Source organism: Lithobates pipiens, unplaced genomic scaffold (assembly GCF_037356315.1).
Source record: "Lithobates pipiens isolate NorthernLeopardFrog02 unplaced genomic scaffold, aLitPip1_a1.2 Scaffold_18, whole genome shotgun sequence".
In the NCBI taxonomy this organism is placed as follows: Eukaryota; Metazoa; Chordata; class Amphibia; order Anura; family Ranidae; genus Lithobates; species Lithobates pipiens.
The window spans coordinates 270,421,547-270,439,351 of record NW_027507758.1 but is presented as its reverse complement, the minus strand read 5'-3'; the positions used below and the strand labels follow the sequence as shown (position 1 = coordinate 270,439,351).

The window sequence follows — 17,805 nt, the reverse complement described above, 5'->3', positions numbered from 1 at the left end:
TATGTCTCGTTATTGTCTCGTTATTGGGCCACAGAAACCAATACTGTATTCACTTGATACTGTCAGTCTGTTTTCTCTGTCACCTTCACAAATGTAATCCGGATTACCAGGAGGATTACAGCAGTGGGTGGGATAAGCAGTTGGAGAATGGAATACCCTGTATTGCAGAACAGTTGGAGAGAAAAGATCAAGTGTTTTGGAGGGGTGATTACATATTTCATATGGGTTGTATAGTTTACCAACTGTTACTGCTACATTCATAAAATTGGAATTCACACATTTTTATTTTTGTATAGATTAGCCATATGTGGGCGAGTGGGTGATTTCATTATTATGTTTATTTTTTGACCATCTGGCAGGATTGCTGTTGGTGACCTGGAAATTATATTAAACCTCTTACCAACCTGGGCACATCAGATGGACCATACAATTGCTATAAAATGCATAGACAAATACATTCACTGTAAAAAAAAAAAATTAATAAAAAAAATCTGATCAATAAGCAGACCTAGTGATGATATCTGCTGGTTGCTATATGTAAAAGGCAAGCTTTCCTATAAAAGTCAAATTTAGTCCTCCTTTTCCCTTCCCTGTTTATCAATTTTTATTTTATTTTTTAAATTACAACCTTTAGAATCACTAACATGTTATACTTACCTGCTCTTCTTTTTGGTTCCTTCGCTAGCAGTTCTGGCTCCTCCCCCCCGCTGAGTGCCCCTAATAGCAAGCATTTTGAGCTGCACTCCAGCGAATGGACATTCACACACAGAGCACAGCCCCATTGACTCACTGGCTATGATTGACAGCAGCGGGAGCCAGTGGCTCCCACTGCTGTGTGAGCCAATGAGGAGGGGGAGACCCAGGACAGCCACTGCTCTAATGCACTTCACTGGATCAAGATGAAACTTTCGGTAAGTAAGGGGTGGGGGCAGTTGGGGTGGGAGCTGCACCCACAAGGGTTTTTACCTTAATGCATTAGGATGAAAAACCTTCTGTCTTTAGAACCACTTTAAAGAGGTTGTGTAAAGCCTTGGGTTTTTGTGTTTTTTTCACCTTAATGCATCATATGCATTAAGATGAAAAACTGTCACTGACCAGCACCCCCATTTTTACTCACCTGAGCCCCATAATTCCCATGCTGGAGACGCACTCTACCTCTCTGGCCAGGCTTCTCGGCTCTTGACTGGATAAATTGATAGCAGTGCAGCCATTGGCTCCCACTGCTGTCAAATCCAATGACGTGGGGGGTGGGACAGAGTCCCACATTCTGTGTCTATGGACGCAAATCCTGGACTCTGAGCGCTTCTCTTAGGGGGTTTACCAAATTCGGGGAGTAGCCACGAGTGCCAGTGGGGGGACCCCCTAAGACAATGATCAGGGCCACTCTGTGCAAAACGAACTGCGCAGTGGAGGGAAGTGTGATATGTTTGTTATTTAAAGGGGTTGTAAACACTCCTATCTATCTATCTATCTATCTATCTATCTATCTATCCATCTATCTATCGACCAAAAGTTTGGACACACCTTCTCATTCAAAGAGTTTTCTTTATTTTCATGACTATGAAAATTGTAGATTCACACTGAAGGCATCAAAACTATGAATTAACACATGTGGAATTATATACTGAACAAAAAAGTGTGAAACAACTGAAAATATGTCTTATATTCTAGGTCAGTGATGGCGAACCTTGGCACCCCAGATGTTTTGAAACTACATTTCCCATGATGCTCCTGCACTCTGCAGTGTAGATGAGCATCATGGGAAATGTAGTTCCAAAACATCTGGGATGCCAAGGTTCGCCATCACTGTTCTAGGTTCTTCAAAGTAGCCACCTTTTGCTTTGATTACTGCTCCGCACACTCTTGGCATTCTGTTGATGAGCTTCAAAAGGTAGTCACCTGAAATGGTTTTCACTTCACAGGTATGCCCTGTCAGGTTTAATAAGTGGGATTTCAAGCCTTATAAATGGGGTTGGGACCATCAGTTGTGCTGTGCAGGAGGTGGATACAGTACACAGCTGATAGTCCTACTGAATAGACTGTTCGAATTTGTATTATGGCAAGAAAAAAGCAGGTAAGTAAAGAAAAATGAGTGGCCATCATTACTTTAAGAAATGAAGGTCAGTCAGTCCGAACAATTGGCAAAACTTTGAAAGTGTCCCCAAGTGCAGTCGCAAAAACCATCAAGCGCTACAAAGAAACTGTCTCACATGAGGACCGCCCCAGGAAAGGAAGAACAAAAGTCACCTCTGCTGCGGATGATAAGTTCATCCGAGTCACCAGCCTCAGAAATCGCAGGTTAACAACAGCTCAGATTAGAGAACAGGTCAATGCCACACAGAGTTCTAGCAGCAGACACATCTCTAGAACAATTGTTAAGAGGAGACTGTGTGAATCAGGCCTTCATGGTAAAATAGCTGCTAGGAAACAACTGCTGAGGACAGGCAACAAGCAGAAGAGACTTGTTTGGGCGAAAGAACACAAGAAATGGACATTAGACCAGTGGAAATCTGTGCTTTGGTCTGATGAGTCCAAGTTTGAGATCTTTGGTTCCAACCACCGTGTCTTTGTGCGACGCAGAAGAGGTGAACGAATGGACTCTACATGCCTGGTTCCCACCGTGAAGCATGGAGGAGGAGGAGGTGCGATGGTGTGGGGGTGCTTTGCTGGTGACACTGTTGGGGATTTATTCAAAATTGAAGGCATACTGAACCAGCATGGCTACCACAGCATCCTGCAGTGGCATGCTATTCCATCCGGTTTGCGTTTAGTTGGACCATCATTTATTTTTCAACAGGACAATGACCCCAAACACACCTCCAGGCTGTGTAAGGGCTATTTGACCAAGAAGGAGAGTCATAGTTAGTCATGAAAATAAAGAAAACTCTTTGAATGAGAAGGTGTGTCCAAACTTTTGGTCTGTACTGTGTATATATATATATATATATATATATATATATATATATATATATATATATATATATATATATATATACATTTTTATTTATTTTTTATTAAAGAATCATATTTACCTAGGTGGATGCAGCATCATCAGGCTGTCAGCGGCTCACTGAGAGGCTGAGCCAGGTTCCGGTCCAGGCATCCTACTTCCTTGTCGTGATCCTGCCCGAGCCTGTACTGGCTTTGTGACATCAGCTGACAGTGTGCTTCAGCATGCTGTCTGCTGAAAATGAGTCACAGGATTTTAGAACAAACTGCACTAAAGTGATCCACAGTAGAAGTACAGCCAAACAAGCTTTGGCTGTGCTTCTCCTTTTAAAAGTGAAGTATGTTTGTTTGTTTTTTTGTTTTTATTTTTGTTTTTTTTGATTCATGCTTACCTCGGTGGATGGAGCATCAGATCGAGGCTGCAGCTGTCCCCTGCCACCTCTGCACTGAGAACCAAGCCATCGAACATCGCCGATGGCTCAGTTCTCACAGATCCCTGAGAGGAAAGATACTGACTGTCAGTCAGCATCTCTCCTCTCTGATCCTCCACGCTCAGTGGAGCGCTGAGCTGTGGAGGGGTGGGGAGAGGCTGTCTCAGCGGCCCCCTGAGACTGCCATAAATCAAGGCAGCTGGCGGATCCAGAGTTGGAAGTTGGGATGGTGCGGTGCCTCAACTGATGGCAGTGACGTCAGTGGAGACCGAACTTCAGACCACTCTCCGCTGAAAAAGGGTCACAGGAGTGCCAAACAAATTGCACTCCTGTGACCTATAGGAGAAGCCCAGCCTTAAAAGCTCAGGCTAGACGCCTCCTTCCTTTTTTCCAATATGTGCCTGAGATTATAGAAAGACAGATTGACATACTATTTTTAAATTTCATTTCAGTGATTTTAATGTGTAGCTGTACGTGATATTGCTTACAGTAGAGCTTCGTGCTCTACTTCTGCCCAGACATTGGTTGCAATATACACTTCCCATAAACAGAAAAAAAAGGTTACCTAATTGATATTACGCTGTTCAAATTTACAACATTGGCCTTATAAGCAGAGTTTTGCATTGTGTTTTTTGTCCTTTCTAAACACAGCAAACTATAGATTTCAGCAATTGGAGCATGTAGGGGGTTAAGTAGAAGAGCAGAAGTACACATCCAGTTGTCTAACATTTTCTTTTGAAAAAAGGGGAACAAACCTTTCACCCCCATATGCACCCTAGTCATTCACTTGCCAAGGATAACAGTCTCGCTGGTCTCTGCAATCTCTCAGTTCCAGGGAAAAGCTCTTTACATTTTCATTATGACATCTGTGCCTCTATGACAACCTTTGTAACCCAGAGGAACCCTTTATATAACTTTCCAGTCTCGGGGGAACCCCTGCTAAAAAATACTAGATCTACAACCCATGATAAATTAGTGTGGTGGTCGATGGGAAGAATGTTCCTTACACTTGTGGTCATTGGGAAGAATTATCCCCTTACAGCTGGCTAAAAAGTTCAATGATGTCAGGGTAAACTTATCTGAGAGGCAGAAATTGCTCATTGCTCAAGGTACCTGGAGGAACCCTACAGTTCCATGGAACCCTAGTTGAGAAACCCTGCTCTATGACATCTGACTGGCTTCTGTAACATTTGAACTTTGTTCTGTTTACAAAGGAACTGTTACATTAGTACTCAGATTCCTAATTCAGAAATTAGGAGGTTCATTATAGACTGATACACATCTCAAGCAATCTACATACATCTACCCCTCCATGTATCTCACAGGTCTCTTACCTCCCTTCCTTTATGCCATCAGTCGTGACTCTCTCTTTTTATGGTGCGATGTACTAAAGGTAAGAGTGACTCCATTCTCTTTGTGTAGCCACCTCCTAATTTTATGGTGGTAATATGACATATCTGATCTTTTCTAATTTTCCTAAACAAATACACTCTACCATTCACATGCTCAGGTACTTTTACACATATAGCACTGCTGCATCAAAGAGTCACACTGACCGCTTCTAAAAGGTTTCTCCCCTCCACCCAGCAACTAGCACCAGTTATCCGAAGAAGAGGGAAATTTCCTTCATAGAACAGGACCTCGGTTATACTGATTCTTTGGAACACCTAAGGCTTGATTTACTAAAACTGGAAAGTGTAAAATCTGATGCAGCTGTGCTGGTAGCCAATTGGCTTCTAACTTCAACTAGTTCAATTGAAGTGGTTGTAAATGCTGAAGGTTTTTTTCCTTTAAGCTTGAAGGTAAAAAAACACTTGTGTGATTACCTGAGCCCCCTCTTGAGCCAGCAATATGCACAAGAGCCTTGGCTGTCCTGTGACTCCCTCTCCTCATTGGCTAAGACAGCAGCAAGAGTCATTGGCTCCCACTGCTGTCAATCACAGCCAGTGAGCCAATGAGGAGAGAGTTGGGGGCAGAGTTGGCCGCAGTTGGCGGCTCTGTGTCTTATGGACGCATAAATCAGGGCTCAGGAGCGAGCACGCACCAGTGCCCCTATAGCGTATAATAGCAAACAGTTTGGGACTTTAAATGAGGCATGGGTAAATGCCTCCATCCCAATATCAGGTACAAAAAAGGGAGGTTTGGCACTTTGAATGAAGCTGCTGAAGTGTAGAGGTAAAAGTAGAAAATGATTTAATTTCATTCATAACAGTATATGATCACAAGTAAATTCATATATATACATCCATGTACATCTGTTTTGCACAAGATATAAATATCAGAGTATATAGAATCATATTCGTCAAAAATAAGTGCATGGACAGTTGGTAATGCGTAAAACAATGTTATAGCCTCCAAATATTAAGGGCGGCATCCTCGGTCACTATGTCTAAAATCGCATGATAGAAACATAATATACTAATTAGTATTGAGAACATACTAATTCTGTGCACTTTCAGTGTCCGGGGAGTCTGGGCAGATGCTCCTCTGCGCATCGGCGCCACGGTCCTCGTGTCATGCACTCTACGCCGGCTTGGACGTCAGAGCGCTGACCATGAGAGCACCTTCTGTGTGGAGAGTGTGGGAGGGGAGGTTGGCGCCAATTACCAAGCATTCATTTAGCTTGAGTTTGAGCACCCTTCCCCTCTCCCCCCACCTGAGCACACGCACATGGTGTTGGCGGCGTGCACTTATGCCTCCTAGTCGAGGCTGGCTGCTCACGCGGCCGGTCTCTTCCTGGGGTTCCTGCACACCAGCTTTTTTTGCTTGGTGATGCATGATATGCAGCAATCAGGTAAGTGCCACTGGGTTTTAGGTTTATTTCTGCTGTCACCACTAAGCTAACCAGCTAACGAATTATGACCACACCATAATCGGACAAAACATTATGAACACCCCATTAAATAAAAAAATAATAATTTTTGGAAAAAAAAACATTTTTTTTTAAATGTTCACCTCTTTCAGGTAATGATGGGACTTCTTCAACTTTTTTACTACTATTTATACTTTTTAAAATATTAAGCTTTTTAACACTTTTTAGTTACTTCAGCCACTCCACCCACTCCAGTTGTAGACTACTGTAGGGGGAGGCAAGAACACTTCACACAATTTCCCCAGAAATTGTAGCTTTTCTAGTTTACAATGGACTGTCAACACACCACAAGGCACCTTCATGGACTTGCATTTTATTTTATTTTATTTTTTAATGCAGTGTACCATAATGCACAGGTGGTTCTGTGTGTATTGGCGTTATTAAATGCACATGCATAGTGGTGCACTCACAAGGCGTGTTGGGCGCTATTCAAAATGAATAGTACCACAACAAATTGTCACTTTTGTGTGTTACCATGCTGAACGTGAACAGATTTGAATCAATCTTTTAAGTAAATGTATTCACATCCCTCCAAGGAAGCAAGTATTTTCAAAAGGAGCTAGGGTTATTTTAAACGGCTATATGAATTCTAGGAGATATGATACCAGAGTCAATATGAAACCTATTTTTTTTTTTTTTCTTAGAGACCCAGTAGCCAACCAATCCTTTTTAATGTCTCCATAAGTTTATATTTGCACTTTATGTACTGTATACATGTTATTTACCTGTAAAACCTCCCTTTGTGTAGACATCTAAAAGGAGCTGAGACTGCTACTGGGCGCCGCCACCTTGGATGCAATGTCATTAGCCCCAGCAGACCTATTGCTGTTACTCTGATGGCATGCTAGAATATTTTCTTTTACTCCTCCCTGCCTATTACATCAAATATTATGCAGAGGAGCCAGGGCAGCATCAACAGTAATTGGACATCCCCAGAAGAGAATTCTAAGATATGCAAGGAGGAAGGGGGCTGTGCTAGGCAATTGACTAGAGTAATTTCCCTGCAAATTCAATAGCAAGTGAATAAAAACTAGATAATGGAAGCATTTAAGATGCTTTGTTTTTCGTGCTTTTACAATGCCTTTGAAAAAATATTTATACCCCTCAAATTTTTCCATTTTGTCATGTTCCATCCAAAAACATGTATTTTATTGGGATTTTATGTGATAGACCAACACAAAGTGGCACATAATTGTGAAGTGAAAGGAAAACGATAAATGGTTTTCAAGTTTTTTTTTTTTACAAAAAAAAGTAAAAAGTGTTGCGTGCATATGTATTCAGCCCCCTTTACTCTGATACCCGTAACTAAAATCTAGTAGAACCAATTGCCTTCAGAAGCCACCTAATTACTAGAGTCCACCCTCAGGTTTGTTCGAGAACGTTGGTGAACAAACAGCATCATGAAGGCCAAGGAACACACCAGACAGGTCATGGAGAAGTTTAAAACAGGGTTGGGGTATAAAAAAAATCTCCCAAGCTTTGAACATCTCACGGCACACCGTTCAATCCATCATCCGAAAATGGAAAGAGAATGGCACAACCGCAAACCTACCAAGACATGGCCATCCGCCTAAACTGACAGGCCAGACCAGGAGAGCATTAATCGTAGAAGCAGCCAAGAAGCCCATGGTAACTCTGGATCCACAGCTCAAGTGACAAAATCTGTCCACAGAACAAGTATTAGTCATGCACTCCACAAATCTGACCTTTATGGTAGAGTTGCAAGAAGAAAGCCATTGTTGAAAGAAAGCCATAAGAAGTCCTATTTGCAGTTTGCGAGAATCCATGTGGGGGATACAGCAAACATGTGGAAGAAGGTGCTTTGGTCAGATGAGACCAAAATGTAACTTTTTGGACTAAAGGCACACTTTTCAGATATTTATTTGTAAAAAATGTTGGAAACCATTTTTCATTCTCTTTCCACTTCATAATTATGTGCCAATTTTGTGCTGGTCTATCACATAAAATCACAATAAAATACATTTTACGTTTTTGGTTGTAACTTGACAACATGTGCAAAATTTCGAGGGGTATGAATACTTTTTCAAGGCACTGCATCTGCATTTATTAAGGTTGGTGACAGTGTCTCATTAAAGTGTATTGCCAATTTTGGATAATGCCTACTTTATACTGTATGTGTTCCCTATTGAATCGCATTAAAAAAAGAAATACATTTTCGTCTTGCTGAAACCTCCTACTCGGCTTATCCCTTATTAATGTGGGGGTTGAGAAGGATAATGTTTGCGATTAAACCCTGTCTGCTCAGTACTGGCAGATCTCATTATCAGTTGTAAATTGGATGTGCACACGATTTGTTCTAACAAAAGATTAAAGCAGTTGTAAAGGTATAATTATTTTAGAAAAAATAAATAAAAAATCGTGTTATATATACCGGCTCTGTGCAATAGTATTGCAGAGCGGTCCCGAACCTCCCCTTCTGGGGTCCCCTGCCAAGCTGTTTGCTAAGGGGGAAGATCTGTGTGCATCCATAGATGCCCACAGCGCAGCTCAGACCCCTGCCCCCCTACCAGTTCCCTCTTCACAGTATTTGATTGACAGCAGCAGGAGCCATTGGCTACAGCTGCTTCCTCTATTTTGTGAGGGGAGAAACACAGACCACCGTCGCTGCAGACAAGCACAGTGCCGGATCGAGATATGACTCGGGTACTATATAGGGGATGAGGGAGCAATGGTACCACTGGGACATTTTTTACCTTAATACAAGGAATGCATTAAGTTAAAAAAAAAAAAAGTCTTTGGAACCACTTTAAATATCTCAAGGCCTAGGTAGTGCATTCCATGGTAATGCACTTTTTGATAATCTGACCACTCAACCACTTGCCAAACGCTGCACATCGATATAAGTTGGCACAATGTCAGCAGTGAGCAAATTGCCTTACCTGTAATTTTATTTGGCGGGGCTAGCAGGTGTGACCACGCCTGCAGGTCCCGCAGACTCTATATCCGCAGGTGTCCCGGCGGTCATATCACGGAGCCGTTAGGCACGTTCTGCCTAGTGACATGACAGAGATCTGCTGCTCCCTGTCATCGGGAGGAGTGATTGCTGTCATGTCAGTGGTAGCCCATCCCTCCCACAGTTGGAATCACTCCCTAGGACACCCTTAACCCCTTGATTGCCCCCTAGTGTTTAACCCCTTCCCTGCCAGTGTAATTTACACAGTAATCGGTGCATTTTTATAGCACTGATCACTGTATGAATTACAATGGTCCCAAAATAGTGTCAAAAGTGTCTGATGTGCCCGCCATATCGCAATGACGCTAAAAATCGCAGATCGCCGCCATTACTAATAATAAAAAAATAATAAAAATGCCATAAAACTATTCCCTATTTTGTAGACGCTATAACTTTTGCGCAAACCAATCAATATACGCTTATTGCTATTTTTTTTACCAAAAATATATAGAAGAATACACATCGGCCTAAACTGAGGAAAAACTTGGACCTTGAAATGCTTCTTATGAAGCCACTCCTTATCTGCCCGGGTGGTATGCATGGGATCATTGTCATGCTGAAAGATCCAGCCACGTTTCATCTTCAATGCCCTTGCTGATGGGAGGAGGTTTGCACTCAAAATCTCACGATACATGACCCCATTCATTCTTTCATGTATATGGATTAGTCGTCCTGTTCCCTTTGCAGAGAAACAGCCCCAAAGCATGATATTGCCACCCCATGCTTCACAGTAGGTATGGTGTTCTTTGGTTGCAACTCAGCATTCTCTCTCCTTCAAACACGACGAGTTGTGTTTCTACCAAACAGTTCTACTTTGGTTTCATTTGACCATATGACATTCTCCCAATCCTCTTCTGGATCATCCAAATGCTCTCTAGCAAACCTCAGATGGGCCTGGACATGTACTGGCTTAAGCAGGGGGACACGTCTGGCACGGCAGGATCTGAGTCCCTGGAGGGGTAGTGTTTTACTGATGGTAGACTTTGTTACGTTGGTCCCAGCTCTCTGCCGGTCATTCACTAGTCCCCCCCCCAATAGTTGGAACTGGGATTTTTACTCACCGTTCTTGTGATCATTTTGACCCCACGGGGTGACATCTTGCGTGGAGCCGAGATCGAGGGAGATTATCAGTGGTCTTGTATGCCTTCTGTTTTTTCGAATTATTGCTCTCACAGTTGATTTCTTCACACCAAGCTGCTTACCTCTTGCAGATTCAGTTTTCCCAACCTGGTGCAGGTCTACAATTTTGTTTCTGGTGTCCTTCAACAGCTCTTTGGTCTTCACCATAGTGGAGTTTGGCGTGTGACTGTTTGATGTTGCGGACAGGTGTCTTTTATACTGATAACAAGTTCAAACAGGTGTCATTAATACAGGTAATGAGTGGATGACAGAGGAGCCTCTTAAAGAAGAAGATACAGGTCTGTGAGAGCCAGAAATCTTGTTTGTTGGTGACCAAATCCTTATTTTCCATCATAATTTGCAAATAAATTCTTTCAAAAATCAGATAATGTGATTGTCTGTCTGGATTTGTTTCCACGTTTTGGCTCTCATAGTTGAGGTATACCTATGATGACGATTACAGGCCTCTCTCATCTTAAGTGGGATAACTTGCACAATTGGTGGCTGACCAATTATTTTTTTGCCCCACTTTATATCATTCTAAGTCATTACTACAGATCTTTTTCATTGTGAGCTCTGGGCAAACAAAAATGCAATAATATGAATAACTATTTTTTTTTCGTACATTATGGGACACGGAGTTGCGCTAATATTCATTACCTGCTGGGTTATACTTCATCTCCAGGTGAATGGACACTAGTAGACAGGAAGTGATCCCCTATATAACCCCTCCCATACAGGAAGTACTTCAGTGTTTTACCAGTGTCTACAAGAGGGATTGGCACAGTTTGTTGGAGCTCTCGGAGCTCCAGGTCTCTAGTCCCACAAACCATTTTTAAATGAATTCGATTGAATCCATTTGATACAGGCTTTATATGCTTAGATGAATGATATCTGAGCCTCACAAAAAAGACTCAAGATCCTGCGAGGCTTTGTCTGAAAAGTTTGTTTGGTGGCCATGGCGCATGCAGCTTTGCCGCACAGGGCATATGAAGATTTGCACCATACATGACTACAGCCATGCCTGTTTGCTGGTATCACGTGCGTGCGCAGAACGATTCGGCGCACAGCCAGCTTATTTAAGCCGTATATGCCAAGCATACGGTGCTTCCAGAAGGCAGCTGTGGGACACAGAGCAGATTCTGAACAAGCACCTGCAGCAGTTCATTTCTCCTTACCTGGATCACGTCAGTCACCAAGTGTTGCTTGGCAGGCTAAAGGTGCTTAGGATTGTTGCATAGGGGCTTGGTGAGCCCTATTAAAGGGTCTCCTTTCTGAGGTTTTAATACTACACCCATGTACTCTTTTGGTAGCTAGTAAATGTCTTCAAAAAAGAGGAGTGGGACTAACATTACAGAGAAGAGCACACCTGTTTTAGTACTTCCTGCTGAACCTACTTCTGTCTGAGCCGCTGCGCCTATCTGTTATTGTGCCTACAGTCACCGCTGATGCTTTACCCTTTATCACCAAGGATGAGCTGTCCTCGGCCCTAGCCAGGTTAAAGCACAGGATTGCTGACATGATGGCCTCCAGAATGGGTTGAGGGTAGGGAAGCTGAGGATTCTGTGGAGGGCCTGGCGGATGAGTCTGCTTCCAAGCAATCTGGACAAGATATCCAGTTTGTCTGCCTCTCAGTCACAGAGGCTTTTCATCCGGACTCTGACCGAAATGGTTTGTTCTGCCTTTAAATTGCCTCTTGCAGAGGTGACTGAGCCTCCCTGGTCCTCTTGGGATTCCTGAGGCCTCTTCAGGCCGCACAGGCTTACCCCCTGCTGGAATAGGCAGTATGCTGATTTAGAACATCCTGACAGGATTTTGTTCCTCTTAAGAGGTTTTCCCTTTTTTATATCCCGTGGCTGACAGGTTCCTTAAAGGGGAGTATGCCAGCCATAGATGCAGCAGTCTTTTCCTTAAACAAGAACTTAGCTTGTCCAGTAGATAACGCACAGGGCTTGAAAACCCTGTTGACAAGAAATTGTAGTCATTATTAAAGGCTTCCTTTTCTTTGGCTAGTTCAGCTATTCAGCCAGCTGTTGTAGCAATTGGTCTCTGCCAGTCCATAAAGGATCAGGTCAAACTGCCTGATAGGCCTAACCAGGAGGATGATCTGCCTGAAAATAAGACGGGATATTCCTTGAGTGCTATGTTTTGCTGTTGACGCCTTTAAAATGATTCAATACAGCAGGTTTCTTGCTTGGCTCTCTTGTCTGTACATATGCGCAGACTTTTTTGTGGCTTAATAATTGGTCAGCCCAACTTCCTTGTGAAGTTATTGGCAGGTTTCCCCTTTCAGGGGGAACGTTTATTTGGTGATCATTTTGACAAATATATCCAAAAAATGTATAGAGGGAAGAGTTCTCTACTTCCTGTGTAGAAAAGCACCAGGCGTCCCTCGTTTAAAACTTCAGGGACTGCTTCCTCAAATATCTGTGCACCAAGGCAGTTCCACTGCCAACAGGGCGCTAGAGCCTGGGGCAAGTCGTAAGGCCAAGGCCAGAAAAAGCCCTGGATCCAAAACTTCTAAACCGAGCACCAAGCCCTCCTTTTGAGGAGATGCCCCCACTCTTATCAGGCGGGGGGGAAGGCTGCTGCACTTTGCAGACATTTGAAGAACAATAATTCAGTTCAAGTGGGTCACCTCAATTATATCCCGCAGTTACAGGCTGGTGTTGTGGGGGTTCCCCCTCAGATGGTTTTTAAGATCCAGCGTTCCCTCAGATCCTCCAAAAAGGAGACTTATTGCTTCAGGCACTACATCGTTTAGAAACTCAAGGAACGATTGTACAGGTTCCTGCATCCAAAAGAGTGAACCTGTTTTACGGTTTAAAAACCAAATGGGGTCACAAGGCCCATTTTTGGACCAAAGATCCCTGAACCAGTATCTACTTATCCAGTCCTTTCAGATGAATTCTGTGCGCTTGGTTATAGCCTCGCTCCAGATGGAAGACTTTTTAGCCTCTATCGATATAAAGGACGCGTAGTTACATGTACCGTATATACTCGAGTATAAGCCGAGATTTTCAGCCCCTTTTTTTTAGGCTGAAAGTGCCCCCCTCGGCTTATACTCGAGTCACCGCCGTCTGTCTACCCGATCAGCGTGTCGTGCAGACAGACGGCGGCCATTCCACTATTCAAAAGCCGCGCCTCCCTGTCTGTGATAGGCGGAACACTCAATTTCCCAGCAGTCAGTGGTCCGCCTATCACGGACATCCGCTCATCCTCATACTACGGACGAGGATGAGAGGATGTCCGTGATAGGCGGAACACAGACTGCTGGGAAATTGAGTGTTCCGCCTATCACAGACGGAGGCGTGGCTTTTGAACAGTGGAATGGCCGCCGTCTGTCACAGACGAGAAGAGGTGCGGCGATCCTGGCATGGCCGCCGTATGTGCAGAAGGACACAGGCTCAGGACACAGGTAGGCTGGACACACAGGGCGGCTGGACGGACACACAGGGCGGCTGGACGGACACACAGGGCGGCTGGACGGACACACAGGGCGGCTGGACGGACACACAGGGCGGCTGGACGGACACACAGGGCGGCTGGACGGACACACAGGGCGGCTGGACGGACACACAGGGATGGACGGACACACAGGGATGGACAGGCATGTCTCACCCTCGGCTTATACAAGAGTCAATACGTTTTCCCATTTTTTTTGTGGTAAATTGGGGGCCTCGGCTTATTTTCGGATTGACCTATACTCGAGTATATACGGTACCTATCTTTCAGCCTCATCAGAGGTTCCTGAAATTTGCAGTAGATGAACATAATTTTCTGTTTTGTGGCTCTACCCTTCGGGCTTGCTACAGCTCCTTGGGTGTTAACAAAGGTCCTAGCACCAGTACTGGGTCTTTTAAGGGCCCAAGGGATCCTGGTGCTTGGGTATCTGGATGAGCTCCTGCTCAGAGATCACTCATTACAGGCTCTAGAACAGAGCTTAACATGCACAGTGCTATATTTGAAAAGCTTAGGCTGGTTCAGAATTACCGAGAAGTCAACCTTGAAACCATCTCGAGGTCTAAAGTATTTAGGTCTATTTCTAGATACGGTCCAAGCAGGTGTATTCTTGCCACTTGGAAGGATCCATGCCCCGAAGAATCGGGTGCATCAGATAAGGAGCACCAGGCAACCCTTCATTCGGCTCTGTATGAGTCTTCTAGGGAGGATGTTATGCTCCTTCAAGGCAGTGCCCTATGCCCAGTTCCATTCCTGGCCTCTACAACAAGACATCTTGTTGGCTTAGAACAGGGAGGACAAGCACTGGATTATGCAATGTTATTTCCTTGGGCACGCTTAAGCCTAAATTTTTGTGGTTCCAGGATCAGAACCTGCAAAAGGGAAGATCTTTCCGGTAACTTGGACCAGTCTCTCAGGCTGGGGAGCGACCCTAGAAGGGCTCACAGGTCAGGGGAAATGGTCAAGGACAGAACAGATCCTGCCCATCAATGTCCTGGAGTTATGGGCAGGAAGACTGGACGGTGGAGCTTCAGGACTACCCTATCATGGTTAAGTCCGACAGTGCCACTCCAGTGGCCTATATAAACCACCAAGGTACCAGGAGTCAACCACATATTTGCCTGGGCAGAGGGATATGTGCTGATTTTTCGGCAGTCCATATTCCGGGAGTAGAGAACCAGGGGTGTTCCAGGAGATTTGCCAACATTGGGGATGGCCAGGGGTCAAACTACTGGCATCCAGATTTCAACAAGTTACAACAGTTTGTGTCCAATACAAGAGATCCTCTGGCAATCAGAGCAGATGCTCTGGTAGTTCCATGGAGCCAGTACTCCCTGGTTTATGCCATTCCTCCAATCCCTCTCCTTCCACATTTGTTACGCAGGATTCGGAGAGAGAGCTCCAGTCATTCTGGTGGCACCAGCCTGGCCCAGAAGGCCCTGGTTCCCAGAGAGTCAGACTGACTATAGACGGCCATGGACGATTCAACGGCTCCCCGATCTACTGTCTCTCAAGGTCCTATGTTCCACCCCCTATATTGCCAATGTACGTCATTGCAATGGCACGTACAGGCACAAGCACGTACATGTATGTGCTTGCCTTCCAGCGGGTGGGGGGTCCGATCGGACTGCCCTGCCATTTTAGCACCTCAAGAAATGAGATAGGCAATCGTAAATTAAAAGCTGGGTCTTTTTCCATTTATATCGCAAAAAAATGAAAATCGCAGAGGCAATCAAATACCATCAAAAGAAAGCTCTATTTGTGGAAAGAAAAGGACGCAAATTTTGTTTGGGTACAACATTGCATGACCGCGCAATTACCAGTTAAAGCAGTGCAGTGCGAAATTGTAAAAAGACCTCTGAAGTGGTTAAAGGCAACGTAAACTCTCTGAACTGGCTACAGTAATACGAGTACTCATATATATTTTTTTACATTTCTTGTACAAAAATAGTTTTACATTCTGGCATTTGTCAAAGAAAACTTGTATAAAAAAAGAGATCCAAGATGTTCCACTCTTGTCCACTGCCCAATCTTGTCAGCATGCCTCTGCCCCCATGTGACTCTGCATAGGTCTAGTCTCAAGGGAGAGGTCAGGAACAAGGAAGCAAAGTCAAAAGTCTGCTGTACAATGAAATGGAGTGTTGTATATGCAGGTTACGTTTTCATTTTCTATGGGAATCCCGTTGTTGGAGAAATGTGTAGGCTGCCATTCCTTTCCAAAAATTCTAACCCTGTTTTATCAGAATTTTATTTAATATCCTGGAACAAGTGTGTAAATAATATTTCTAAATATTGTGTGACTTTATAGCTCATCATACTTGTTTCAGGTCAGCAGCTTAATAATCATAAACCAGTGGGTAAAGAAAGTAGCGTTTCCAGGAGGTGGTCAGCAAAGCCAGAATACAGGAATGGTTGGGTGGCCCTAGTTCCACTTTATCTGGCTATCTGCTATTATTGTGATGCTTTTTTTTCCCCCCAGGTCCACATTCAGAGAACAGAAGGCTGTGATCATATGACCTGTTCCCAGTGTAACACTAATTTCTGCTACCGCTGTGGGGAGAGATATCGCCAGCTGCGCTTCTTTGGTGATCACACGTCAAACCTCAGTGTATTTGGATGCAAATACCGCTACCTCCCCGAGAGACCACACCTAAGGAGATTAGTGCGAGGCTCTGTTTGCGGTGGGTATATGTATTACTGGATTTTTTTATTACATATCAGTGTGCTGCGTAGGTTCGGATAAGTGTTTGCATCTAAATTAAAAATGTGACATAACTTTAATATACAATCGAAGGGGTCTTACAGTTATGGGGTTCTTGTGTTTTAACCCACCAGTGTGGGAAATCTCCATCCTTGTGTTTTTTTTGTTTTTGGTTTTTTTTGGTTTTTTTTCCTAGGCGATTTAAATCGGGAGTGGCTCTGTTAGCATAAGCCTTGGCTTCACTTTCTGTTTGCTGTATGCTAGATCCACCAAATTTTCGGCAGGCGAAACATATCGGCTGAAAATGGTGTTATCTGCCTATTCCTAATAGAGAAAAAGGTTCTGATAATGGAGCAGAAAAAGCATGCAACTTTGCTGCGATTTAACCATGATTTTACTGTACTTATCGTGTTTTTCATAGGTCATGTGACTCAAAAACAGTGGTGCATTATTGATGCAGTCTTACTGCATTTTTAACAACTTTAACAAGTTTTTGCTGCGCTTTTTTTTTTTTTTTTTTTTTTTTTTTTTTTTTTCCCCACTGACCAAAAATGCCGCAAGCAAGACTAACACCACAACTGAAGTGCAACAGAAAACTGTGAAGACATACATAGAATTGAAAGGGATGCATTTTTCTTGTGCCACTGTGGAATTGATTATTGGTTGGTACACTAATATTGTTACACAATTTTTGGGATTTATTATTTAAGTAGCAGTGCTAACACTATAGTTGATTTCTTGAATCCTAAGCGCAGTAAAACACACTAATAAATTAAAATCATTTAAATTCATGATCTTAATTAAAAAGTTGAATATAATGCAATGATATATAAAAAAATATATATATATTTTTTTTTTAAAGTAATTTTCGGTTTCGGCCAAGTGCATCCTGGATGTTCGATTTCCGCACCAAAACTTACATTCGATGCACCTCTAATGCTTATTCTAGTGGGTGAGGGTGCATTGACACTGCATAATAGCCACTGATCAACAAAATTTTTAATGCCCAACTCTGGGCATAAAAAAAGTGTCCTCATCTCTCTATCCAACCCCAAACCTTCCCCACTAATGAAGAATTTTAATGCTTGTCCCTTGAAGGCACTCCTCTTGCCGTATACAGTGCAGGACCAGTGATCGTCGCCGATCTTGACCTCTACATGAAGATGTAGAGGTACTCATTCATTTTCTAGCACCAGAGACTGGAGGGCTGGCTGCTGTGGAAGAGTAAGGTAAGTATTTCTGTGTATTAGACCATCATTTTTTTTAAATTTGCATATATTCCTCTGCAGCTGAAGGG

At 43.5% G+C, this 17,805-nt stretch overlaps 1 protein-coding gene across 1 annotated transcript in view; it reads left to right on the top strand.

The window, feature by feature from the left end:
* Window positions 1-17,805, top strand: part of RNF217 (ring finger protein 217) — a 129,718-nt gene that overhangs the window by 97,100 nt on the left and 14,813 nt on the right. The window contains exon 4 of the mRNA XM_077486953.1: window positions 16,287-16,488. Coding sequence (XP_077343079.1) covers window positions 16,287-16,488 — 202 coding nt within the window. The remainder of the gene's footprint in view (window positions 1-16,286; window positions 16,489-17,805) is intronic.